The sequence below is a fragment of the Miniopterus natalensis genome, chromosome 9 (genome assembly GCF_054644295.1).
Source record: "Miniopterus natalensis isolate mMinNat1 chromosome 9, mMinNat1.hap1, whole genome shotgun sequence".
In the NCBI taxonomy this organism is placed as follows: Eukaryota; Metazoa; Chordata; class Mammalia; order Chiroptera; family Miniopteridae; genus Miniopterus; species Miniopterus natalensis.
The window spans coordinates 11,957,859-11,985,270 of record NC_142089.1 but is presented as its reverse complement, the minus strand read 5'-3'; the positions used below and the strand labels follow the sequence as shown (position 1 = coordinate 11,985,270).

The window sequence follows — 27,412 nt, the reverse complement described above, 5'->3', positions numbered from 1 at the left end:
GACTGCATGATCTTTCAGAAGCTGGAGGTCAGGGAGCAGGCGCAGGGCAGTGCCCAGGGGGCAGGTTCAGCATTAAGTTGGGGCAGAGTAAGAATGATGGAAGCCGCAGTTTGTGTGTGGCTGGCTTTGTGGCAGTCCCTGATGGTTCAAAGGACTCATTCAAAGCTGCTAAAGCTATTCTCAAATAATTTCCTTTGCACCATTCCCACCAGGGACATACCATGTGTCAAGGCCTCCCAAGCTCTAGGTGAAGGCAATGGGAAGGGACCACCTGGTGTGTCTGGTGGGGGAGGTGCAGGTTAAGCAGATGGATGGACCCATGGGGACGGGAGGACCGAAGACCTGAGACTTAGAGTGGGGCCACCTGGGAACTTGCTAGACACTCCCAGGCCCCACCCCAGACCTACCAGAATCTGCATTTGAGCCAGATCCCCCAGGGACTCTTAAGCACATTCAAGTGTGAGCCACACTCCCCAGCCCCCTCCCAGGGCCTGGATCCCATCCCAAGACAAGTCTGGGTCTAGACAGGCCCTTTCTTGCCTGTCCCCACCCGCTTTCCCTGATCTGCCAGTTGCCATGGGTGCTACCCCCAGCGCCTGGTCCATTCCTAGTACTGATGGGTTCCTGCAGCCACTCGGGGCCGATGAAGGGAAAGCAAGATGCAATGAGGGCGGCTGGGGCGGGGGAACAGCCCGGGCTGGCCGAGCAGGTGCACACCTGGGCCAGGGGGCTGAACAAGGGGCTCCCAGCCAGGCTCTGCAAATTGCATAGGTGTGAGGAAGGGCCAGGAACCCCAACACACACACACACACACACACACACACACACCCTTTATCCAGAGAGCAGCAATCCTATTTCAAATATCTTATTAGCAAGCATTCCAATAGCACCCATGGCTGCCAGGGACTTTATGGCCATTTTTATGAGCTTTGCCTTGCGGCTGTGCAGAGAGGACACTCTGTCAATGGGGCCCCAGAACCCAGGGGCATGACCCTGTGCTTGGAGAGCGAGCAGGTGTTTGAGGGAGGGAGAAACGAGGCCCAGGCCTCAGGGGATGTGCAGCCAGTCAGGGAAGTAAGGCCAATGCACAAACAGTAAAACTTCATTACTTCCCACTTGAGAGCTTTCCAGCAGGGATTAGGGAGAGCGGAGCTGAGCAGGCACTGGGCTAATAAGATTGCAGGGGGTGTGTTTAACCTACTTGCAAGAATGAACTATTTCCTGGCCCCTCAGAAGCTCGGTTTCCATGCAAACAATGGTTATACAAATGAAAAGGCTCTGTAGTCTCTTCATTAAAGCAGTGCCTCAAAGGACCCACCGCTACCTGAATCTCCTCCATTAGCCCAGAATGAGATACTTTGTATATAAATGAAGATATTTGAATTACAAAATGCTTCTTAAATAAGGTGGATTATAAAAGTTTGGTCCTGACAGGCCTTCTGATTCCATTGCTTTATTTCACGCTAGATAAGAGGCCACCCACCCTTCCCTTCCTCCCTCCTTCCCCCCCTTCCCTTTCTTCTTTCTGGGTCAGGGCCAGATCGGGGAAGGTCTTGCCGGCAGACTGAGTTTGGGCCTGACTCTCCAGTGGGTGGAAGTCTCAGGAAGGGAAAGTTTTAAGCTGGAAATGGACAGGCCAGCTCCTCGCAGTGACAAGGCCACTCTGGCAGCAGGGTGGGGAGGGGACAGACTGGAGGGACCCAGGGCAAGAAGAAGTGGTCAGAATGAAAACAAAAGTGGAAGATTCCCGACGGAGCAGAGGCAGCGAGTGAAGGCAGGGAAATGTCCACTTGTCACCTGTCCCACACACACCCCCTCCCTGGAGAGAGGAGTAGAAAGGGGGTCTAAACCCCTCCCCTCAAGGGTCACCTGCACTCTCCCCAGAGAGCAGCGATTTTCCACCGGTGGCCGGTGGCTGCAAGGAAGCATGAGACACCTGACTATTTAGTCAGGGGCACTGACCTCTGTTCCCTTAGATTGTCAGATAAAAAAATGACAACAGCCAACACAATAGCCACCGGGGTGAATGAATTCAAATCGTACCTATTTTTTTTTGTCAGTTCGGCAAAAAATATGTATTTTTTGGTGTGCTGCAGAATTTTAGTAATTGGTTTATGTGAGATGAAAAGGTTGAAAATCGCTGTCATAGAGAAATCCCGCAGCCCCCACCCTCCCTTGCAGCCTTTTTATCCGCCTGGCGCACGAGGCCCCAACAGGACTTGTTATTTGGGTTTGAAGCTCACTACAGGAGAGCAGAGATTGATCGAGAAGGAACAGGGTGGGTGGGGCGGGCGGTGTGGAGTGAGAGCCTGCGAGGGGAAGGGACCCGGAGCAGTATGCGAGAAGACAGAAACTCATAAAAAGCTGCCCTGGTACAATCGCTTCAGCAGCAGTTGGACAGCGTCTTACACAGTGAACGCATACGCCCAGCCTCCCACTCGCCCGTATTTACCCCAGAATAATGCAAGCGCCTGTCCAGACAAAGACTCATATACACGGGCTCGTAGCACTTTTATTTGTCGTCCCCCAAACCGAGAGTAAGCCAAGCGTCCGTCAGCAGGTGACTGACAGAAGTGGGTGGGCCGGTGGGTGGGTGCAGTGGGACGCTGCTGGGCCAGAAGGGGGACCCAGCTGTTGATAAAGGCAATGGCGTGAGTGAACCTCATAATAATCACGACGCGTGAACAAAACCAAACCCGCCTGGTACCCACTGTGCTTCATTGATATGAAATCCTGGGAAGCGAGATCTCCAGCGACAGAGCAGAGCTGGGGCTGCCTGGGGCTGGGGGCGGGAGGGACTGCAAAGGGACACAGGGAAGCTTTGGGGAGGTTACGTTCATTATCTTGACTGTGGCGACAGTTTCAGTGGTGTATACACATGTCAAAGCCCAACGTATGTGTAATCTTTATGCACGGCTCACTGCTTGATAATTATACCTCAGTAAAGCTATAAACAAGTTTTTTAAAAGGTAAGGATCCCAGGGGACACACAGGGTAGGGGCGAGCGAACCCAACGCGGACTGCGCCTGAGCTGTGGCAGGAAGAGATTGGTGTTCGTCGTGACCTTGAACCTGAGGCAACGGAATTAACGTCCGGCCAGCTTCCTCTCGCTGTTTGAAAGTGTTGCCCCGTCTTCCCCCCTGCTGCATACGCAGCTCCACCAAGAGCACCGGCTGCAGGGCAGGGGCTTAATCCTTGGCTGGAACGTTTTAATCAGTTGACAGCGTAGGGGAACGAACCCGACTCTGGCCTGCAGCACACCCGGCTCTGTTCTAAGTGCGTTTACATATGTCCCTCAGTTTAGGCTTCGGTTCCCAGCGAAAGTCACCGACTGGGTCCCCCGATGCGCTAACAGTTCAGGAAGAGTAACCCAAGGATCCGTCCCTGTGTGCTCCCAGCCCACCCGCTGCGCCCAAGCCCTCCGCCTCCTTTCCACGAGAACCGGGGGACTCTTCCCGGTGGGCAGACCGAGCCGGGAGAGGAAGCCGATCCGAGGCTGCGAAGTCGTGTCCCGTGTGGGGAATGCGGGCACGACTTACTCAGCAAACTCCGTTGTCAGAATTAAGGGGCCCACCGAAGCCAGAGGAAGGGAATTTGGAACATAAAAGACCGGCCTGTTTCTCCTGGCAGAGAGGCAGCAGATGGCTCTCATTACCTGGAGGAGCGGGAGGCTCAGAATAGAAATACGCGTGAGAGCCGTGGAGGCAAACTCCGGAACCAGGGCGCGCGAATGGACTCGCGGGCACAGGAAGATCGGGGCGGCGTGGGCTCTGGAGGCAGGCCCCTAAGACAGTTTGTGGGTTCCGGCATCCTCTGGGCTTGGTTTTGAATCACGGCACCAACCTACTCACTCTGTGACCTCAGTCATGTTCCTCTCTTCTGGGTGCCTCAGTTTCCTCATCTATACAATGGGCATAATAATATTATTAGTGCTACATAATGCATATTGGAGCATGTATGTATACTGTGTTATATAATAGGGTAGTATCAAGGATCCAGTGGGATAGGGTAACATGCTTAGTACAAAGCCTCTTATTATATAAATCTTTATAAATATCAGCACGCCCCCAGAAGCTGTCATCCCGCACAAGGTGGGTGTTATCACACCCATTTATCAGATGAAGAAACGGAAGCTCAGAGAAACCAGGCGTAGGCTGTTTCCACTGCCGTCATTCACACAGTGGATATTCCTGAGCGCCAACCGCCTGACCAGTCTTACCGACAGGGAGCTCATATGCATCCCTGGGAGAAAAGACAGGTAACAATATAACTTGATACAGACAGGTAGGAGGGCCCAGACAAATGCAGCCCCGGGGAGGTGGAGAAGAACTCTGTTTGCTCAGGAGTGGGCAATCCGGGCAGCCTGCCTGGTGGAGGCGGCATCTGAGTGTAGAGCCTGTAGACTGCTATGTATCTACTGATTCTAGTCCACTGGTCTCTCGTGCCACATCGGCTCTGAGCTAAGTCCTTGAATTATCTCATATAATCTTCTCAATGGTCTGGTGGCATGGGCTCACAGGTAGGCTTTGAAAGATGGCCAGAGGAATGCCATGTGGACAAAAAAGGAAGAGTGGTCCAAGCAGAGGTAAGAGCCTGGGCAAAGGCGTGGAGGCAGGAATCAAATCCTTGGTATCTGTCCACCTCCACCAGGCTCAGTATGGGGCAGGGCACCCAGTAGGCATTAATACTTATGCTGAAGGTGGGCAGCCCACAGTCCTGACCCCAGGCCTGGCAGAAGCCCCAGTGACCAGCCCTTGCATGGACTCACGGGGGCCACCGTACAGCCAATGGGGCCCCACTATCTCTGTGCCTAGCTTTTCAAAAACACAATTACTCGCCCTTCAGAGCCGCTGTCAGTGTTGGTAAACTCCAGCTACTAAACTGCATTACACTGATCTTGCCAGAAACCTTTGCAGTTATTAATAGTTTATTGATCGCAGCCCATTGCTGATGAGAGTCGGTCTCCTCACCCCAGCCCCTGGGGGCCCCGCTATCTGCGAAGGCCTTCTATTCTGCATGCAGATCAATGCCACTCAAGTCTGGGGAGAGGGGGTCTCTGGGCCGTTTAATCCACTTTAGAAGTATAACACTGAAGGCCCGGGCTCAGAGGAGAGGCAGACCGGCCCAGACCAAAGCTGCGACTTGGAAGCTGCTGGATCTGAAGATAGGAACTAGAATGGGCGTTGGGTGGGGAGGGGCTGCACCCGGTTTTCAGCACAGGGAGAGAGAGGGTTCTCCATACTCACGCTGCAGCCACCACTCACCCATTTAATAAATATTGATCGAGGAACTACCGTGATGGTGAGCACTGGGAGGCCCAGGCACACTGGTGGACCAGACGGGTGCAGACCCTGCCTTCGTGGAGCTTCCTGAGCGTGGCCTGGGGAGGGGAATATTCAAGAGTCACAACATATGTGATAAAGTTACAGTTTAGACTAAGGAGAGGTGTGAGAGGATCTGCTGTATCGGTTAGCTATTGCCGCATAACAAGCCATCCCAAACCTGGATGGTTTAAAGCAGCAAGCAGGTGTTATTCCTGAGTGTGGCCTCGGCTGGAAGAGCTGAGGCCTCTCTGCATGTGCTGTCATCTTCCGTCAGAGGCTTGTTCTCCGGAGAAAGTGGTGGGATTTGTTCTTTCGAGACTTAGGCTTGGAATTTTCACATCGTGATTTCCACCACATACTGTTGGTCAAAGCAAGTGACAGGGCCAAGCGTGGGAAAGAGACTCCACCCCTAGACAGGATGTGGTCACTGGCTGTATCTGGGGAGTAGAGAAGTGGGAGATATGAAGGAAGGTGCCCAGGAGTGAGACTTGGACCATTTGCGGAGCTAGGGAAGCTGGGAGAGGGAACATCTGAGGTGGGAGAAATAGTCCTGAGATGCTGCCTTCTTCGTACAGCACAAATCCAGGTGTTCCCTGAGCTGTCTTCTGTACCATCTGTGATGTGTCACCTATATGTGTCACCCAAACATATTGCTTATGTTACTGTCACCTGAGCATGTCATCAGCGTAGCAATTGCCTAAACATGTCCCCTATGTTGCTATCACATAAACGCATCTGCGTGCATCACCTATGTGGCGGATACCTGAACATTTCCACCTGAGTGTCAACCCTGTCATTATGATCTTATTACATCACCTGGGTAGCTTCCAGCTACACATGTCCCCTGAGCCTGCTTCTGTACCGAGCAGGCACTGGAGCATGTCACCTGCACAGCTGTCACCTACACAAGTCACTTAAGCAGGTAGCCTCTATAACTGACACCTATGAATGTTGCCTAAACATGTCGCTTGAGGTGACCGTCATTGTCAACAGTGCCCAGTCGGGAGGCTATTTTTTTTTTAGTCTAGCTGAGTTACAAACAAAGAAAATACTCCCTGAGGGGAGATGGTTCCCTGCTGTTCGCATTGTCACTGCTCTTCCCAGAGCCCCGAGCCCAGAGGGAGAGAGAGGGAGCGTCTTCCCGAAAAGTTTCCCTGATGAAAAGCTCCCCGTTCTTGAAGTCTTTCATGACAGTCGGCGGAGCAGATGTCAACCTCTGTATGTTCTATGTAAATGAAGGTATTTGTTTATGCTAATGCGTGCGGCGTGGGAAGGAAGGGGAGTTTCAGAGGGGCTGGCTCCGCTCAATGAGGCAACGAGATGAAAACGCAGGCTGGGGGCCCAGGTGTGGGGGTGGCGGGGGGGAGGGGGGGGATAGTGAATCATAGGAAATGGAGCTGGAAGACAAAAACGGGGGCACAGCTGAAACAAGAGAAGGAAGGCGTAAATCTGAGGTTAGATTGCTCAGCAGAAACAGATGGGAGGGAGAGGCGCAGCCGGGGACCGTGGAAGACGTGCCCACGAGGGCTGGGAAGGAAGAACGGGCCGAGGAGCCTCCCTTCTTGGGAGGGCAGGCCCGGGACACGCACCCAGAGCCTGCGCTCTTACCCACCGCCCCCTCCTTCCCCAGGGGGTCTCTCCGATAGGACTGGGGGCCAGTGTGGTGGGTAGAGCACTTGAGCATCTCCCCAGTTCCCTGCTGCAGCGTGAGAGCCTCTAAGACCAAACACAGTGACCCCGTTTCTAAGTGTGGCCAGAATAGGCCCCCCTTTGGCTGCGTGATTAGAGCCCGATAAGGTTGGAATGTGCTGGAAACCACACAGATGTCCTGAGGCAGCGGCCACGTGGCCTCTAACTCCAGGTTAGGCTCTCGGGACATCACAGGAGGAAGGGACAACAGGTGACAGTGCCTCATCTATTTAATGCCACTTTCATGCCTACAGAGGCCTGGCAGCGGCAGTGTCTGGGAAGCATTAGCCCCATATTTTAGTTAAGAAAACAGAGGCTCAGTGAGAGAGACGGCGTTACTGATACGATGTACCAACAGCAGGGACAGAACTTGAACTTGGCTCCCTGACACCACGTCAGGGCTCTTCCCTGCAGGAGTGAGCAAAGGGGGCTGGGCATAAAGTGACAGTAAGGCAGCATTCCCGTTGCCATCTGGCTCTTATTGGCCATATGAGGGGAGGGCGACTTTGTCCCCTTTGGAGCCTCCTCATTTGGTAATGACGATCCACACATGGAGGGCTGCCGCGGAGGGGATGCTCCGGGTGACAGTTCTGAGCCTGTGCCACACGCCAGGTGCCTCTGGGCCCATGCCATCCCCAGGGCCCCTTGGGGGTGGGCACCATCGCCATCCCAGTTCACGAAGCTGAAAGGAGCCTAGATTTAACTTCTGCTGGACACAGAGCCCACACCTTCGCCCTCGGAAACACTGAGCACAGGGCCCAGCGTAGTCGGTGTCCATAAGTGTTGCTTCTCAGCACGGCACGTGCATGTGGTTGACTCAGGAGCCCTCATTCTGCTCCTCTGCCTCCCCCAGGCTGCCCGAGGTCCGCGTCTCGGACAATGGTCCCTACGAGTGCCACGTGGGCATCTACGACCGAGCCACGAGAGAGAAGGTGGTCCTGGCATCGGGCAACATCTTCCTCAACGTTATGGGTGAGTGCAGGGCCCCGGCCCCAGCATCACGGTGAGGAGCTGTGTGTGTGTGTGCATGTGTGTGGGTGCATGTGTGCACGCGCACACGTGCACAGAGGCGCTGTCCCGGGCACCACCTGCCAAAACGCCTGTTGTGCTGGCAGCGGACCCTCTCCTTTCCCTCCCTTGCCCTTGAGGTGTGACCAATGTGTCCTCACCACCAAGGATTTCCTCTCAGGACCCCATTCTTCTACCAGCACTGAGTCCCACCTGTGAAGACAGAGCTGAACCTCACCCCTGGGTCCTCAGGGACCAGGCGCTTTGGAGGGGCTCTGACAGGTTGAAGGAACAAATGAGGAATGGGAGGAGTGATCAGAGCTGCCCACGGGCAGCAGGCTGACGCTGTCTCTGGGCCTCAGTTTTCCCGTCTGTGAGATGGGGGTAGGATGCAGGCCTAATGGATCATTCATGGACCATGCAGCCCCAGGCTCTGTGACCCAGTGAGGGCACAGGGAAGGAGGCCCAGGGCACTGTGGGAGCAGCTATGAGGGCACCTTCCCCAAGCTGAAGCCAGGAGCCACGTCCATGGGAATACCTATGGGGAAAGTGCAGTGGGATGGGTGCTCTGTGGGGGGAGGACAATCCAGGAGCCTCCCTGGGGGGTCTGAGACATCGTCTCAGTGGGGACACACACCTGCTGCAGAAAGAAGGATTCTGGCCTGGCCACATGTCTCCTCCTGAAACCCTCCAAGGCCTTGGCTGAGATGGTGGGCATTAAGTGATGAGGCAGAAAGCACACTGGGCTGGATGTCGGGGCTCCTGGGTTCAGGCACTGGCTCTGTGCCTCCATTTCTACATATGCAAAGTGGGGATGCTAATGCTCAGGCTTGTCTCTGGCTGCCTGTGTCCCGCACCCCACCCTCGGTTTCCCCATTTGTAAAAACAGGGGCACTGATGTTCTTGCCAGGAACACGCTCAGATTCTGCCTCCAGAACTCTAGGGACTTGGTCTCAACTCGGGGCTCCAGTGTTCTCCGATTTTCTTATCAAATGATATTTATCAGGGAAACAAAGCTCGCAGTACTCGGGCAATCAATGAAAGCATAAAGGCCCCGATGAAAGCCGCTGCTTCTGGGGAAATTGAAATCCTCCAAAGGCCAGACCTCCAGGAGGATGTTGATTCCCACAGCGGCAGCATGCGGTGCGCTCTGGCCTCCTGGGGGCCGGGCCGGGCGGGAGGTGGCATGGCTTCATGGCAAGGTCTGGAATGGGGAGGGGGGGCTGGGAGGGACAGTGGGGTGCAGTGTGAAGAGGTTTCCGCATAGGATCTCTTGTCACCCAGTGGCCACGTCAGCTGTGAGGCAGGAATGGTACTGTGCCCATTGCGCAGACCTGGGCTCAGAGAACGAAGCGACTTGGCCAAGGCTGAGAGGGTTAAAGGAGATAATCCACAGAGCAGAGTGCTCTGAGCTCAGGCCCATTCCCAAGGCTCAATAAACAGTATCTCTTATAGTACCAGCAAATAATAATCATGTCAGCTAAAAATCAGGCACAATTAGAAAGGTTAAAAATTGTGCCCCCCTGCCCCCCACCTCCATGACTCTCTCCTTTAAATATATGTCAAGGCCAGTTTCAAAAATTATAATCTATTCATTGTTTTGGCCTGTCTGTGACTCTGCATAGACCCTCTCTCTTGTCTCACACGCACACAAAGACCCTTCCTCCTAGTGAGTGGAGGTCATCCAAAGCTGGGGTGTCCTGTGTGCCACATGGGATCCTAAGGACCACGGCAACCAACAGCAGTGTAATATAGCCCCTGTCCAATTTGGAGGTCAAAGGGAAGCCCCCCAGGACAGTGGGGAGAGGGGAGCGGGGAGCCGGCACAGCCCAGGGCCCCACGTGCGTCAAAAGCACAGAGCAGCTCCGCTGGGGAGCGGGGCGTCCTGGTCCGCCATTGCCAAGTTTGCATCCAGCGCATTCTAATGCGCTGCTTCCAGAGGCCTCTGGGTAGAGATCAAAATGCGAGAGTGGCTGTAATTTCACGCCTATAACATCCCCGCTATGTGGTGGGAAAAGACATTTGGGAGCCCCGTGGGTGACACCAAGGGTTCGTGCCGCACGCAGTCATTAAAATGTTTTTATCCGAGCTGCAGATAAATTGTAAGCCAATTTCAAAGTTGCATGCTGGGCCCCGGGAATGCATTACACACAGTCTCAGAAGCATTGCCAAGGCTCTTCTTGGGGGTGCAGGGAATGCGGGAGAGCACGCTAAGGGTGCGATGTTACAATCAATTAAATGCGGTGAGGCCCAGACCCCCCACCCTGTCCGAGCCAAGACGCTGCTCTTCCGGTGCCACCAGAAGACAGAAGCATGGAGTTCCTCTGCCACCCTCGCCATACAGAGCTGCCACCACTGAGGGCTCTTCCAATCCGCAGCTGAGAATCGAGGCCCCATTCTGTCAACCATGGTCTGTGTGCCCAGCACTGGCTGCTGAATGTCAACCCACAGTTAATCACGTGGCCTTCACGAAAGCCCTCCGAGGCAGGCATGTCATCCCCATTTTACAGATGAGGGAACAGGGCCTCTGAGAGTTTAAGGGGCTCACCCACGTGAGTGGCAAAGCTGAGGGTCCCACCAGGTCTGCCCAAGGTCAGAGCTGGTGCTCCAAACAGCAACTCTGAACTCCAAGGGAAACGTCCCTACTTTTGACACAAAGACTGTTAGTAACTCAGATGTCAGGAAGCAATGGGGGTGGGGCAGTGCAGAGTGGGACAGAGGGGTGCTCACCTCCCTCGGTAAGACTGGGGCCTCACTCGGAGCAGTTGGCTCTCTGAAACTCAGACAGTCGGGTGGGGGTCTTTTTTCCTCTGGGGGCCTGTAGGCATCTGGGAGGGCAATAAGCATCTCTCCATTTCTGTGCCCCAGCTCCCATGGGTGCCTCTCCCATCCTCTGCTACCCAGGGCTCCTCACTACTCAAACCCTCTGGAAAGAGCACTGGACTTGGAGTCCAGCAGACCTGAGTCCAAATCCAGGTCAATTTCTGCTTGTGACATGGACAGTCTGGTACTGAGCTTCCTTTCCAGTAAAGACGATATCAGAATGTCTTTTCCGTTAACATGTATTAGAATAGGCCCCTCTTAGCTTGGTTACATCTGCCAAGACCCTATTTCCAAGCCAGGTCACATTGACAGGCACTAGGGGCCAGGATTTCAACATATCTTTTTGGGGGGAAACAATTCAACTAACAACAGTAACTGGGCTAGGAGGTAGCCGAGCAGGATTCGCCGTCTGACTCTGAATGGGACGCGCTCTGCTCCCAGCCACAGGGGTCACCCTTCACTGAGCATTTACTAATATGCCAGGCACTGTGCTAAGCTCCTCATAAGTTAACTTAATGAACCATTGCGGCAGCTCTATTAGGTGGGTACTAATATTTCCCCTCTGACAGATGAAGAAACCCAGAGGTTCTACCACTTGCCTAGGCCGCCCGGCCAGCTAGCGGCAGAGCAGGGGCGATGCCTTTTACACACTTCACCGCTCTGCCCCACCAGAAGCCACAGTATCAATCAGCATTGATACATGTCCCATCTCGAGATCCCTGTCTCTCTTCTGCAGGCGTCCAAGTGAGGTTGGCAGATGAAGGTAGAATTTTGGAACCTGAGGCTGCAAAGACACCAAGCCACCCCATATGCTTTTCAAACCTGGGGCCAGGGGAAAAGCACAACTGGTGCTTTTTCCCCCTTGGTTTGTTTTTTTGGTTCTTTTGAGATATTATGCAATCACTTAGAGTGCACGATTCAGTGACTTTTAGCATATTCACATATTCACAGCATTGTGCAGCCGCTTTTAGACCATTTTCATTACCCCAAAAGAAACCCTGTGCCCATCAGCCATCGCCCGGCAGCCCAGACCCCTTCCCCCAGTCTTAGGCAAACACTAACCTACTTTCTGCCTCTATGGATTTGCCTGGACATTTCACGTCAATTATACAATTTGGATTATACAATACGTGCCCTTTCGTGACTTCCTGCATTTAGTGCAATGTCCCCAAGGTTTATCCATACTGGAGCGTGTATCAGGCTTCATTCCTTCCCATGGCCGAATAATATTCTACGTGTGACAGACGACCTTTAATTTATCCACTCACCAACCAATGGGCACTCAGGCTGTTTCCACTCTGGGGCTATTGTGAGCAATTGTACAATGAGCCTTCATGTTCAAGTTTTAGTGTCAACGTCTATTTTTAATTTTCTTGTAAAGTAGTATTTTGATTTGCGTTTCCCTGATGGCTAATGATGCCGAGCATCTTTTCATGTGTTTACTGGCCATTTGGATATCTGCTTTGGAGAAAGATCTTCAGAGCCTTTGCTCATTTTCAGTTCAGTTATTTGTCTTTTTATCATTAAGTCGTAAGAGTTTTTATTCCAGATATAAGGGCCTCGTAAGATATATAATTTGCATATGTTTTACCCCATCTCGAGTTATCATTTCACTTTCTTGACGGTGCTCTTTAAGGGAAAAGGGTTTCATTTTGATGAAGTCCAGCGTATGCGTTCTTTTCTTTCATTGCCTGTGCATTTGATCTTCTATTGAAGGAGCTTTTGCCTGACCCAAGGTGATTTATTCCTATGTTTTCTTCTAACAGTGTTTGTGCTTTTTACTCTCACATTTAGGTTTGTGGCCTATTTTGAGTTGGTTTCTGTGCATGGTGTGAAAGAGGAGTCTGCCTCCATGATTTGCATGTGGATATTCAGTCGTCCCGGCCCCATTTTTTGAACAGACCCTTCTTTCCCCGTTGAATTGTCTTGGCATCCTTGCTGAGATGCAATTGACTGTGAATGTGAGGGTTTATTTCTAGACTCTGTTCTATTCCCTGGATCTATATGTCCATCCGTATGCACTTCTGGTGCTTTCTAAAGCCATCTGGCCACCTCCAGTCTGGCTCTGGAGCTTCCCTGCTTGTGTCTGTGCACAAGGAGTTCCCAGCAAGTCCTCCTGGGGCCACTCCTTCCAGCTTTCCCATTACAAGAGCCTCAGCCTGGGCCTGGTGAGTGCTCCCAGGGGGAAAGAGACTGTAAGCGTGCCGCAGGTGATAGGCCACTTCCATGAGACCAGGCCAGAACCTAGGATTGCCAGAGACCAGGAGCTCTGCTTTCTAAGACCAGATTCTGGTTTTTAAAAATGAATTTAGAGAAAGAGAGGAAGGAAGAGGGAGAGAATCATTGATGAAGCATCTATCAGCTGTCTCCTGCACGCCCCCTACTGGGGATCAAGCCCACAACCTCGGATCTGTGCCCTGACCTGGAATCAAACCAGTGACCTCATGGTTCATGGGACAGTGTTCAACCAACTCAGCCACACTGGCCAGATTCTTGAACTTGATTCGCTGGACTCCCAGCCCAGTGCTCCTCTCTAAAAAAAGGAGCACATTTCCAGAACCAATAATTGGAGGGTCGAAGACCTCCCTTGACTGAGGAAGGAGTGATGTCTATGGCTCCTGGGGGGATGGGGAGATCCGAGGGCTGGGGGTAGACCCTGTGCCCCTCCAAGGCCTGCTGATGCTCCCACAGGCCTGAGCAAAACAGAAGTGACACAACTCTGAGTCTCCAAAGTATGCCATTGGGAAAGGGGGCTTCGGTTTGCAGGACCCCCCCTTCAAGGAGCCTGCCTGAGCACAGGACAGCTGTGAGGGATGTCAGAACCAGCAGTTGTAGGTGTACATGGCCATCCAGGGGGCAGGTTGGGTCCCTGGAGGGAGGCTGCTTGAATGAGAATCCCTGGGGGTCTGCAAGCAGGGTAGCTGGGAGGCAAGATTGAGAGCCACCGTCAGCCCTCTTCAAGCCCAGGACGCCTGCTGGGTGGGAAATGATCAGCTCCTTCCCCTGTCTTGGAGCCTGAGCACATGAGCCTCCTGCTGGGCTCAAGCTAATTACATGAACTGGCCCCAGGCGACTGTAGTGGCCACAGGTTCCAGAGCACATGTTGCTGTCAGGAGGAGGTGTGGGTGGGTTGGGACCCAGGCCAGAGCCTGGAGGAGCCCAGGGCACTGAGAGGCAGAGGATGCCACTCCACGCCCCACCCCAGAAGCCCCGCAGATCCTGAGGACCAGGCTGGGCACTCTTGTCCCCCAAGCAACAGTCTGGGCAGGCCGACCGTCAAGCCCTCTCCCCTCCCCACTCCTCCTTCCCACCCACTCTGGCTGCTGACAAGCGCCCCGGGTCTTCCACACTGGACACGACAGGGCTGCAGCCGCCACTTGAATTATCCCTGCATCCAGGACGGCTGACTGGAAACAGCGCCTCCTTCCTTAGAGAGCTGAGGAGCAGTTAAGGGTATGAACCTTGCGTTCAGCCATGAATTTTAAACTCAGTTTGCAACCACTAGCAATAAAAGCGGCAAATGTTTATTGCACATTTACTATACACCAGGCACAGTTCTGCTTTGCACCTGTCAACACATTTAATTGTCATAACAGCCCTCTAAGGTGGCGTCTGCTGCCACCGTCCCCACTTACAAGTGTGAAAACAGTGATGTAAAAAATGTGCCCGAGGGCGCAGGTCCAGTAAGGACAGGATCAGGATTCAAACCCAGGCAGGTGGGCTGCGGAGCCCTGGGCCTAACCATCGCGCACACTGGCGGGTTGTTTAAGCCCCTTGAGCCTCAGTTTCTCTATTTGCTAAGTGGGGGGTTACAGTAACACCTCCCCTGCGAGGGCATGAGAGGTAAAGGCCTGTGTCCCCAGCTCTCAGCAAGCTCACGAAAGGGGTGGTTTTCTTACTTCTCACAGATTCTGCCCTAACTGTCACACTGCAAGTGATGGTGGGGCCTAGGAAGGGGTTGAGCACTGCAGGAAGAGGTGCCTGGCCTGTGGGAGATCTCTAAGCCAGGCGATGACAGCTCCGGCCTCCCTCCCTGGGCTCTGGTAGAGGCGATCAGCCCTGAGTACAGCCCCACCTCCTCCACAATCTCGCTGTGACTTTTCCTCTCCAAGCCTCAGTTTCCTCATCTGGAAACTGGGGGCAATGAAGTTTCCTGCTTTTAGAGCCCTTGTGAGGCATAAGAGAGATGGTGCGTAGAGAAAGTCCTGAGGGCGGCGCAGGCAGCTGGAAGGGGAGAGAGACAGGAGCCAGCCCAGGGCTCAGGCGGTAGAGGTGGAACATGCCAGGTGTTTCCAGACAGAAGCCACAGAACCTGGGGACCAATTGAAAATATGAGAGCAGATGTGGGGGACATGGCAGGACCTGGCATGAGACAGTCCCCTGAGAAGGTGCCAGTGAAACCATGTGATCTCACTCAGCAGAGGTGACTACTGAAAACGGGCTGTTGGTGTAGAAGCAGCCAGGGCTACAGTGCTGGGACCTCTGTGGGCCTCCCCCTCACCAGCCAGAGCTCCCGATGGGGCAGCTAGCTGGGCAGAAGGGGCGTGAGACAGATGGCTGGGCTGGGCTGGGCTGCCAGAGGGGGCTGCAGCCCAGTGACTGAGGCCAGAGTGGCCTGGGTCTTCCTAGATGAACATAAGAGCATCTTCAGAGACTGGACACAGCCCTGATGAGTGCCTGGGTCTGGCCAGGGACCTGGAGGAAGGCTGCCTGCCTGCCTGCCTGCCTGCCTGCCCATGGGCCCCCAGCTAGCTGAGGTCACCAGCTGAGAGCTAGTTCAGAGAGTGGACCAGACAGATGGGTTGGGGGCTCGGAGGAACACTTCGGAGCTAACTGGGTCATCTACCAAGGACGGTCACTTCCCAGCTTCAGCCCCAAAGGCCCAAGCCTGCTAACCACCTCCTGGACAGACTTCTAGAATGCTCCATCCCTCCCTCTCTGAACAGAGCCCTGGAAAGGAGGAATGCCCTTGACCACAGCCTGCTGTGTCCTCAGCAACAGGCCCACAAGTCTTCCCTGTGCTGCCTCACTGACAGCAGGCAAACTATGGGCGACGCAGAGAGGTCAGGGAGCATGCCCGGCGTCCCACAGCGGTGAGCGGGCTGGGATTTGAACTCAGGTCTGCTGGGAGCCAGAGCCCTTGATTCTCCCACTGCACAAGGCTTCCAAGAAGAGGGAGGGACATCGTCCCTCTCCAAGTGTGGGGCAATGTGGCAGTCAGGTGGGCCTCAGCCAGAGACCAGGACTCCTCTCTCTCAACAGACAGCTTGGATTATTTGTATTGCACCATCGGCTACTCCTCCCAACCATCTGGGGAGTCAGCAAGATCAATACCCCCATTTTACAGAAAAGAAAACTGAGTCTGCTAATAAAGAGAAGCCTAGAGTCTGAACCTGACTTTCTAAGATTGCCACTCTCCCTCCATGGGGATCTGAGGCCCTGAGCTGGGGGTGCAGACAAGGCTTCCGAAGCACACCTGAGAATTGAGTGTGATTTGAAACCTCTCTGACTCATGACAGTGGCTGGACGGAGGGGACTGCTCAGTCAGGCAGCACGCACTGTCCCTGGGGCCACAGAGCAGACCAGCCCTTCTCTGAGGAAGACCATTTGCTCGTGCATTCCTCATACTTACAAGTTCTGCATTCAACCACTATTTATCAGCACCTTCTATCTGCCTGCTATGGGGGAAGGACTGAGAGATTTCTTTTAACATGAAACAGCCAAGACATACGATTTTTCGTGGTGAATTTTGCAGTCACAGGGCGTCAAACATTGCTCCAAGCATTTTAAATATATTCATTTAATCCTCACAACTCTAGGAGGTATGTACTTCTATTATTACCATTTTAAGAAATGAGAAAACTAAGGCCCAGAGAGGTTAAGTAACTTGCCCAAGGTCACACAGCGAGTGAGTGGCAGAACTGGTTTTTAAACTTAGACTGCCTGGCTCAAGAGCCTGTCCATAGTCTCTCATGGAATTGCCCAGCATGCCCTCCTGAGCCAAGCTGTAGAGATTCATCTGCTCACCGGAATTGCCCAGGGCCCTCTCTGGAATTGTCAGCAGCCCCCCAAGGCCCTCACCAGCACCCTGGACCTTCTGCACCTCACTGACCAGGACTCGCCTCCTGTTCTAAGATTACCTCCCTCCACCTCCTTCCCAGCCCTCCAGGCCATTTCCTGGGCCCCACCAGAGCAGGCCTGCAGGTGCCTCGTTAAACCTTGACAAGTGTTAAGTCTGTGCTGTGCTTTGTTCTCTCCACCACCGGGAGCTGGATTTAGTGTCTCCAGCAGAAGGTGAGCTTCCCCTGCCTGGGACAGGGCCCTTAATTACAAGTGATATGTGGCTGTTGAAACTGTGGCACCTCGGGCCCAGAGATTTCAGGAGCAGGCATGAGGCTGAGGTTACAGGTGTGAACAGAGCTGTGTCAGGAGCTGGGGGCGCAGGGACAGGGCAACTATGGGAGACAATGAGCTGACCCCTGGCAGTTCCCACTGCCTGTAGACCCTCTAGGAGGGAAGCAAAGAATCCCACAGCCTCATGTACAAAAGGGGAAACTAAGACCAAGAGCAGGCTCCAAGTTGGCTTGGCCCGGGAGTCAGCAGTCCTGTCTCTGCTGCCAGCTTGCCCTGCACCCCTGGACTCACTTTCCCCATCTGTACATGAGGAGGCAGGACTACGTCACTCACTCCCTAGGAGTGATAATCTTGATAACTTTAATAATCATAATAATCTTAATAACATAAAGCTAGCTCCGATCAAATGCTTATTATGTGTCAGGCATGGTGCTAAGTTCTTGGTGATTAATTCTTGTGTTTAATTCTTATGACAGCTGGTGTGAGAGTGAGTGTGGGAGGAAAGGCAAAGCCACAGTGGGGCCCTGAATCCAGTGACATCTGTCCAGGGATGCCACAGGAGCCGGGATGGGCCTTGAAAGCTCCCTGCAGTGGCCTGGGGATTTGGGAGCAGGAGCAAGAGTGGAGAGGGTATTTCCTGAGCAACTATGGTGGAAGGTGCACCCTCCCAGCTGATTGCCCAGGCCCATCAGAAGAGAGAACCCCAACTCCTGAGGCTCCCCATAAGGGAGAGCTGGTCCCTCCTCTGCTGACCAGCACCACTGGCTGACAGCGGGTCAGGAGGTCTTCTTCCTCTCTAACCTTGAACCCTCCGGGCCTCCCTGCACAGAGCAAAAGACTTGAGAACTGAAGACTAGGAATCCTCTAGTCCAGTTCCAGGGAACCCTCCCCAGAGTGACCACCAGTAAGCAGAGAGGGTGGTGAAGTAATCTCTCCACCCCTCAGCCCCATCCTGCCCACTGTGTACCTGGGGAGGCAGTGGGTCCCGGACTCAAGGTGCAGAGGGCACTCACTGAGCAAATCCATGCCACCCCTTCCCCCCCAGGGACCCCTGCAAACATCAACTCAGCACACACTCGCTGAGACCTGCCCTATGCTACCCTATGCTGGGGCCCCGTCAACAGAATGAACCAGTGTCCCTGGCATGAGGAGCTCCCAGGCCAGCAGCCAGAGTGAGTGATGTAGGCAAAGGTCAGCCACTGTCCCAGGACCAGGGATGGAGGTTACTGTTCACCAATTTCATGGCCAATGGATACATGGACTTACCATATACCAGGCCTCCTGCAAAGAGCTACAAAAGTGTGAGCTCAGCTATCCTCACAACAGCCCCGGGAGACAGATACTGTCGGTTCCCCATTTTACAGATGAGAGAACTGAGGCTGGGATGCGGACAGAGCGGTCAGAGATGAGATAGGTGGCCAAGGCCCTGCACATGGGGCCAGGGCGAGAGGCCAGGTGTGTGGGATCTCTGGGACACCCCACCCCCAAATCAAGCCCCTCCTCCCTGGCCACGAGTTGGATCCCAGTGGGAATAAAGCTTGGCTCCGCCTCACGCAGTTCCTGAAAATGACACTCCGGTAGATGTAGGACAAACGAAGCAAGCAGACTTAAATGTTCATCATGGAAACTGGACGATGGGTACAAGGGTGCCCATTGTACAAGTATCTGAACTTCTATAGGTTGGAAATTTTTCACTGTAAAATGCTGGGGAGAAAAACACTGCACAGTGCTCTTCCCCCGAAGCCCTTTCTCCACGGCCCCTCCCCTCTGCTCCCTCCTCTGCTCCCCTGGAAATTGCTTTATGGGAAGTAGGCAGCAAGAATGATTTACTTGCCCTCTGACTCGGAAATCAATCTTAAAATGCTGATAGGACGGGAAACAATCCGGCCGCAGAGCCCACTGGGAAATCTGCTGGAAAGGAGGCTCTGAGCTGGGGGCAGGGCTTGGGAACTCTGCTGTAAGGTTGGCAGGGGTGGCCTCTGCCAGGGACTTCAGTCCTCACAAGTGCCCCACACGAGACAGGCACACTGTGGGTGAGGCTCAGAAAGCTAGCAACTGCCCAAGGGACACACTGCTTGTGAACAGAAGGGCAGTGACCTGGGGCCAGGTGGCCCAGGCCCTGGGTAGGGAAGGTCAGGGGTAAGTCCTGTTCTGAGCCCCAGAACACCATAGCCCAGTGTTTAGGGGGTCGAAGTTCTGCTACAAGGGACAGAAGTCCAGGGTCCGGGGAAGGGAGGTATGTAGAAGAGCCCTGAACTTGAACTTGAGCAGGGAGAACTTGAGCTGGGTGCCACTACCGCTTGCCAGATCTAGAACATGTTTCTCTACTTGCTAGGGCCTTCCCAGGCTTCTACAGGCTTCCGGAGGCTTCTTTCATGAAACTGCAAGTCCGGCACCTGGTAAAATCACCCATGTGTGTAATATATACCTCTGGGATACATTGAAAGCATCTCCCAAATAGCCAGGCTTGCTGCTATTTAAAACGGATTCATGTCACACCCCATAGATTTCATCTCTGCAAAAATGGCACCTATCTGGGCCTGAACACATTGGCTCTATTGTCACATAGACTACAATGGCGTGGAAGGGTTGAGGCAGCCCCACGTGGTGGCCACGGACAGGCTGCCTCCAGCCAGGAAACCCAGGCGCAGGGCGGGTCCGTATGGGACTGGCAGCCTGGGAGCCACTCAGGAGGCTGGGAACATCGACGAACAGCCAGTCGAGGCACAGGCAGAAAGCTGCTCCACTGTGGGGCGGCGCTTTGGGTATTTGAAATGCTTTATGCCAATGAGTGCAGAGAGTCAGAGAGCCCGGGAGCCCTCTACCTGTGCCCACTCTGCTGAGGCCTGGAGAAGAACACTGAGATTCGCCCTCCCTGAGCCTTGCGGTAATAATTTTCACTATTGTTTCCTGAGCACCTACTATGGACCAAGTCCTTAGTTCACGTAACACTACCATGGAGCGAGGCTTGCTCTCCCTAATACAGAGATGAGCGGACTGCAACTTGCAGACGTCGCAGTAGGGGTTCCCACACTGAACTTGCTTTAGAACCTCCTGGAACGCTTGTTACAGCCCAGGCGGCTGGACCCCACGGGTTTCTAATTCAGCAGGTCTGGCGTGGGGCTGGAGAATTTGCATTGCTAACAAGCTCCCAGGGAAGGCTGCTGCTCTAGGTTCGGGGCCACACTTTGAGAACCCTGGGACCCAAGGCATAGTCTGCAAAATAGACTCTAGAACACAACCCAGACCCAACCCAGAACCTGCGGCCTGGCCTCCCCTGAAGTGTGTGTGTGTGTGTGTGTGTGTGTGTGTGTGCGCACGCGTGTGTGCAGGGTTTTATTTCTCCAGCAGTGCCCTGCGTAGAATCCCACTCTGCCAGCTTTGCCTAAGCGGCTGCCCCCCTCCAGCACCCGCCCTGCGCCCCCAGCAGTCAGCCAGGGCCTCAGGGGGGTTGTTCATTTCATCTCTCACCATTGCAAAAGCACAGCAGCTGGCGGGGAGGGGCAGGCAGGTGAGGGGGGGGGGCCTCCAGCCCGCTCCCCGCCGAGCGGGAGGCAGTGGGTGGATCAGGCCCGCAGCCCCGGGGCTCCCCGTGACCCCTCTCCGCTCAGAAAGGCCCCCACCTGGCAGGGAGGGTCCCGGCAGCGGCACCCACACCGGCAATGACCTGGACCACAGCTCCCCACCCTCGCCATTGCGTCAGCACAAGGCTCCCCACTGCTTTCAAGCCGGAGGGGGCGGTGGGCTCAGCTCAGCAGCTGCCACATGAAAGGGCCCGTTCGTTGCAGCCCATATAAGCACAGAAGCTGCGTTTATCTATCTTGTCACTGGTGGCGGCTCCATTTGGGGGCTTTTTGTCAGGTTTTTTTCCCTTGGCTGCTGTTACTATTCAGTTCAATATTTAATTTTCCCATAAACCAAAGAATTGTACTTTTTCTCTCTCAAGTCCCACTCCCACTGTGGAATCTGCACCCCCACCCTCACCCCCAGCTTCTGCTGGGAGATCCGGGCTTGGGTGGGGCTGGAGATTTCAGTCCTTCTGAATTGGGCAGGAACTGGGGGGCAGGACACTTGAGCCCCTCCCCTTAACTCATCTACTTATTCACTTGACAAGTATTTATCGAGCAAATTCTTGTGTGTCAGGCCTTGGGATTCGACCATAGACAAAGAGAGTTTCTGCCCTCATGGTGCTTACATTCTAGTGCGGGATATGGGAGAAAAGACAAGTGTGCAGACCAATGCATGACATAATTATGCATCCACTATGATGACCTCTGTGAAGAAATAACAAAGTGCCGTGACAGGCGATAACCAGGGACCTAGTTTAGATTGCAAGGTGACACTTGAAAGATGAACAGGCCCCAGCCGTGTAAAATGCTGAATGGGGACTTCAGACAGAGGAAGCAACAGATGCAAAGGCCCTGAAGTTGGAACAACCTTAGGGTGTTCGTGGACCTCCCAGAAATCTCACTGTGTTTGGAGCAAGGTGATCCAGGGAGGATCCAGACAAGGCTAGATGTGGGGGCAAGGCCCGCAGCATCTCAGGGTCTTGTGGGATTCCTTCCACAAACCGGCTGCGCACTTGCTTGTGCTAGAAAAAATGAAGGAAGATGGAAAACAAACAGGAACTGAGATTGAATTCCTGCGTGGCAGGCCTGCAGTAGCTCTGAGGTCAGGGTGAAGAAAGACACAGCTCCGGCCTTCAGGACCCAGGACAGAATGACAAGCAGTATGCTCCCAGAGCCCAGAGGATAAACCCTAAATGAGTCTGCCAAAGTCCTGGAAGACTGCCTGGAGGCAGCAACACCTAAGGCCAGCCCTAAAGGATGTGGCAAAGCTAACTAGCACGAGGACTGGTATGTGCAGGGCACAGAGGAGGCGAGCAAGGTGAGGAAGGAACCTTGGGCAGCTCAGTTGTACCTGGAGCAGAGAAGGCTTCCTGGAGGAGATGCTCATGTGAGCAGTATCTTAAAGAAGCAGAGAGAGACTGGAAGAGAGGGTGGGGGGAAAAAATCTGAGATGTGGGACCAAAAAAAAAAAAAAGAAAGAAATTAACATAGGAAACTTGGAGGCACATTTATATTCACGGACACTTTTATATTAAGAGGGTGGTTTTCTTTTTTCTTTTTTGAAATATAGTGTAATGACTAAGAGCTGATTGAAAAGGAAGGCAGTCAATAGAGCAGGCATGCTGAGAGGAAAGAATGGATTTTTGCAAATAATATAATTTTGAACTTGTCTTTTCCCCTCCCCCCTCCCCCAAATCTAATTGATTACCACGCCATGATAAATGACACTCAGAGCAGAAGTGTGCTAAGCACCACCATAAAGTGGTACCCAAGGAACAGGACAGATGAGCCCTTCCTCCAGACAATGGCCATTCCAGGGAGTGGACGGAACTCCCCCATATGTCCCTCTCAGCCAAGGGATGGGTGCGGGCAATCGAAGAGGTAAGATAAATAACCCCTTTCTGTTTGCGCAGCACTCTGCTGTCCTTATAGAGGCCTAAGTTCATTTTTTTCATTTGCTTCTCTCAAAAATTCCCGAAGCTGAAAGGTTGGCCGGGTATGTTTTATTGAACCCATTTTATAGTTGAGAAGACTGACATCTGGAGGAGGGGTCAGTTGATTTGCCCAAATTCCCAATGGGAGGGTTGGTAGCAAAACCTGGGCTGGAACCTTTGGTCTGATGCTATCAGAGCCAGGCCCCCAGCGGGAGTGGGGGTGGACCTCATGGCGGGAAGAGAATTTAACTCTAGTAGATACAGTCACGCACAGGCCTGGGGCAGACTGCTCTTTCCAAAAATGCTGGGGTCTACACCAGAACAGGCTTGCGTTCCCACAAAGGCTACAGGATGATTTACAGAGCAAAGAGCCACATCGCATTCTCTCCAAAGTGAATTATGATAACCAAGACCAAGTTCTGCTTCCCAGAGAAAGGCAGGTGATATTTCAGAGTTAATTTCATAAAACTGATCACCCGACCATGACCTCACTGTGTCTGTCTTAACCGTGGAGTCTAAAGCGTCAGCTCCTGCCTCCCTCGACGGCCGTGGAAGAGACAAGACGGGGATGAGCTGTGACGTGCGCCTGGGTCTGTCGGATGCAGCCTTTCCTGATACTGGACAGAATCAAAGACTCTCCTAGCAGCAACGCTTTCTGCTTAAGGCAAAGACAAAAATACCCTGGGGAGTCCACCGGCTTGACTTGGGGTCCATGGATTCAGGGGAGTTTATGGCAGTGGCCTCTGTTGGCCCGTGATGGGGGGCTTGTAGAATGGGGGGCTCTTCCTACTGCCCAGGGCCGGGGTTGCTCAGTGCGAGAAGGCACCCAGTAGTGGTAGGTAAGTCCTGAAGCTCGGCCCATGTCTAGGCTGTTCCTGCTGCTACAACTGCTATCTATCCCCCCCCCCCAGCCACATAAGCCTGCCCCGTGTCTCTTTGCCTGAGGGGGGTCTCTCAGAGTGCATGGTGCCCCCCCCAGGAGAGCCTTGGTCTAGCACAGACATCTCTGAAGAAACAACCCCAAAGCACTAATGAGGCACTAACGGTGGGCGTGTTGGACACTGTCGCAGAGGAGCTGGGGAGAGGTTAGTGAGCCGGGGGTCTTAGTTGATGATTCTGTGCCATTCTGTGCCACCCAGAGCACCGCCAGGTGGCCCTGCTTCATACTGCTCATTCCAGGGCCTGGCTTTGAACTCGGGATGATTTTTGTGCAAGAAGTGACTTTATGCCTGTGCCTGCAGCCGGCCACCTGCCTTTGACCAGACACTGCTCCCGGGGCCATGGAATCTATCCCAGGACGGGCACATAAGGGGGCTGCTCGCTTTGACCTTGGTCAGACATTGTAACAGGGATGGGATGGAGATGAGAAGGGAGATGGGGCTGGGGTTGGGGTTGGGGTTAGAGAAGGGGTGGAGACAGAAATGAGGATCGAGCTGGGCGTGGGGATTGAGATGGAGGTAGAGAGAGGGATGGGAAAGGGCATGGAAGTGGGGATAGGCCTGGAAAGGGGGGTGGGACAGAGGTGGGGATGGGATATAGTTGGGGGGACTACGAGTGAAGAAAGCCTGCAGGCGATGGGCCTACGAAGCAGTGGGTTGGGGGGGGGGGAAGAGGGCTGTTCTTAATCAAAGGAAGGGAAAGAAAGGAGGCAGGGGAGGGTGTGGTAGTGATGGGGGGCGGGGGGAGCATCCATAAGTAGTCAGGGGCTCGCAGGCGCCGGCAGCTCCCTGGCTGCCTGCACTCAGAGTCCTGCACCGGGCGACATGCAGAGCAACACTTTTTCTAGGACACAGTGACTGAGGACTCTGTTGGCGGGCGGAGCGTGGGAAGCCTGCACTGTCCATGCCGATATTAGCAGCTCTGCTGTGTCACCGGCCATGCAACTGAAATCTGTTATTGTCTTATGAGCTTGATTAACTGTACATATTGCTAACACCTGCTCAGAAATAGAGCGAGGGACGGGAACAGAGCTCCCAATCAGGGCCTGTGTGGGTGGTGCGCGTGACTCGGGTGCAGATCTGCAGAATGGGGACGCGTGTCCACGCGGGGGTGTGTGTGTGTGTGTGTGTGTGTGTGTGTGTGTGTGTGTGTGTGTGTGTGTGTGTGTTGAGGGCGGGGGGGCACCGGGGCTGTGCAAAGGACCCTGGCCTGCATTTGTACAACCTGGATACCAGCCCAGGCTCTGCCACTGACTTCCACTGTCACACAGGCAATCTCTCCCTCTCTCTGACCTCAGTTTGCTTACCTGTACATGGAAGGTCGAACCCAGGGCTGTACAATAGAAATAGATTCCAGCCACATATATAATTGTAAGTTTTCCAATAGCCACACTGAGAAAAGTAGTAAAAGTGAAATTAATTTTAATGATATATTTATTAAGTTTGATATAGCCCAAATGTTATTTCAACAGGTAACCAATATAAAATATTAATAACATACTTAACATTCGTTTTACAATTGTCTTCGAAATCCAGTGTGTATTTTACACTTGCAGCGCGTGTGAACTTGAAAAAGCCACGGTTGAGTGCTCAGTAGTGGCACGGGGTCAATGATCATTGCATTGGACGGGGCGGGCCAGGGTATCTGCTGGCCCCTCTTTGAGCTGTGAGTGCCCCAAAGGCAGAGACCAGGCTTTATTGTCCCAGCCGGGAGCAAGGGGCCTCCAAGAACGACTGTTAGTAAATAATATTGTTAATAGATGCAGCTGACGTATTGGGTACACTTTTAAAACACTTTCAGGTACTACTTCATTGAATCCTCATAGGCACCCTATAATTTCCTTTTGCAGATAAGGAAATTGAGGTTCAGAAAGGTTAAGTAACATGCCCAGGGCCACACAGCCAGGAGGTGGTACAGCTGGTCTTTGAACCCTGGGTAGCTGAGTTTCGAGCCCACAAGTAACCATCATCCTGGACTATCTCCCTGTATTAGTAATACAAATAATATGAGTTAAAATCGCTGAACTGTCTCGCAGGCTGACTAAGTGCCAGGCATCTTGTAAACATCATCTCCTCAAGGCAATCCTATAAGGAAGGTTCCAGGTGCCTGCTTCCTGTTTGCTCAGTGAAAGTAAGGAGGAATGAATGAGTGGTTTTGAAGGTGCCCTGCCTGGATGTGAGCCCCTAGGATTCTTAGGGGTGTACTTACACCTGCACATATGCCACCTTGAGCAGTGCCGGGCCTTTATGCCAAACTCTGATTGGCACGATCCCTTAATCTTTGGGGCAAACGAGTTAAACAGAGCCACCCACAGGAGCAGTTCTCAAGGGATCTGGATTGACGTGTGCATTTGGCAGTTGAGATGTGCCAGGTGAATGCATGTTCCTGGCAGCTAAAACGTGTACTTAGGGCTTAGGTACCCATAGGTATGAGCTCCTTCCTTCTTTCCAAAGATCAGCTCCATGTCTGAGTTTAGGCTCTGGAGCTGGGACTCTTGGGTTCGAATTCTGACTCCATGAACCCAGGCAAGTTGCTTCACCTTTAAGTGTTCTCATCTGTAAAATGGGAATACATAAACCCACCTCGTAGACTAACAGTGAGGATTAAATGAATTAGCACAGGTAACGGCTTGGAACGGCTCCTGGCTCATAAGCATGAGCCACTGTTGGCTCCTGCTGTAGGATCCAGGTTTTCAGTCGCGTTCTAGAAACATTAGATTGTAGAATCTGCAGTTTCTGGGTAATTGAAGTGTTCCGATGTATCCTTCCCCCTCGGAGTTCCTACCCCACTTACCATCTGTTTCATCCCATCTTACACTTAATTACAATTCTCCATCTATTTTCTCCCATTGTTTCCTGTTTGTCTGCTTCCCCCGCTGGCAGCACGTGGTGGCTGCCTGAATGAATGAATGGTTCATACCTGGCTTCGTTTCCCTAGACCTTAAAATAGAGTTGCCAGGCGGCTGTCACCCCCGCCAGACACTGAGCTTCTCATCTCCGTGTCTGTTCCATCACCGGGCGCCTACTGCGAGCACCTGGCTCCATGCCCCGCACCTAGTAGGTGTCAGGAAATATTTGTCAAATTTAATTAAACTTAACTGGGGTGAAAACGCCCTGCCGGAAGGAAAGGCCCACGTGTCTTTATTTTCTCTGTTCCCCACACCGCTCGGGACCCAGGGCCGAATGAGCCCGGACTGACAGGCTTTCCCAAGTGAAGTTCTAAGGTTGTGGCTTTTGTGCTGCCGATTACAAGGGGGTTGGGGGCATAATAGGAGGAATCTTACGATAGGGAATTCCTGCCCTGTGCTAAGCCTTTTTATATCGATTAGCTGTTCTTCAAATATGTCTGCCAAGTATGATTCCCATTTCACAAACTGAGGAACTGAGGCTCACAGTGCCGGTAACTCGCCCAGGGACATGGAGGTGGTGGTGAATGCGCTGGGACTTGGACCTAGGACTGACCGATGGCTCCACGTGGGCCCGATCCAGTCCCCACAGTGCCTGGAGCACTGGGTTTGGCAAAGCAGCCAGCGGCAGCTGGTGAGGGGAGCGCAGAGGTGAGCTGGCGGGAGGCAGGACAAACCACAATCATCCAGCTCCCAGAGTGAAAGGAAAGTGGGGGGCCTCCCGGCTCTCAGCTCCTGTCAAAGCTGTCTGCTTCTCCCTACTGCCCTCGCCATGGTCTAAGCTATCAGTCTCTCTCGCCTAACTTCTGTTTCCAGTCTCCAAAATGCAACTTGGATCATGCCTCTGCTCTTGTTTAAAACCTTCAA

The 27,412-nt window shown here is 53.3% G+C and overlaps 1 protein-coding gene across 1 annotated transcript in view; it reads left to right on the top strand.

Annotated features, from left to right (window-relative positions):
• The first annotated feature begins 2,646 nt into the window (after positions 1 to 2,646).
• Positions 2,647 to 27,412, top strand: part of IGSF21 (immunoglobin superfamily member 21) — a 33,869-nt gene continuing 9,103 nt past the window's right edge. Inside the window, exons 1-2 of the mRNA XM_087820496.1 lie at positions 2,647 to 2,651; positions 7,867 to 7,985. Coding sequence (XP_087676622.1) covers positions 2,647 to 2,651; positions 7,867 to 7,985 — 124 coding nt within the window. The remainder of the gene's footprint in view (positions 2,652 to 7,866; positions 7,986 to 27,412) is intronic.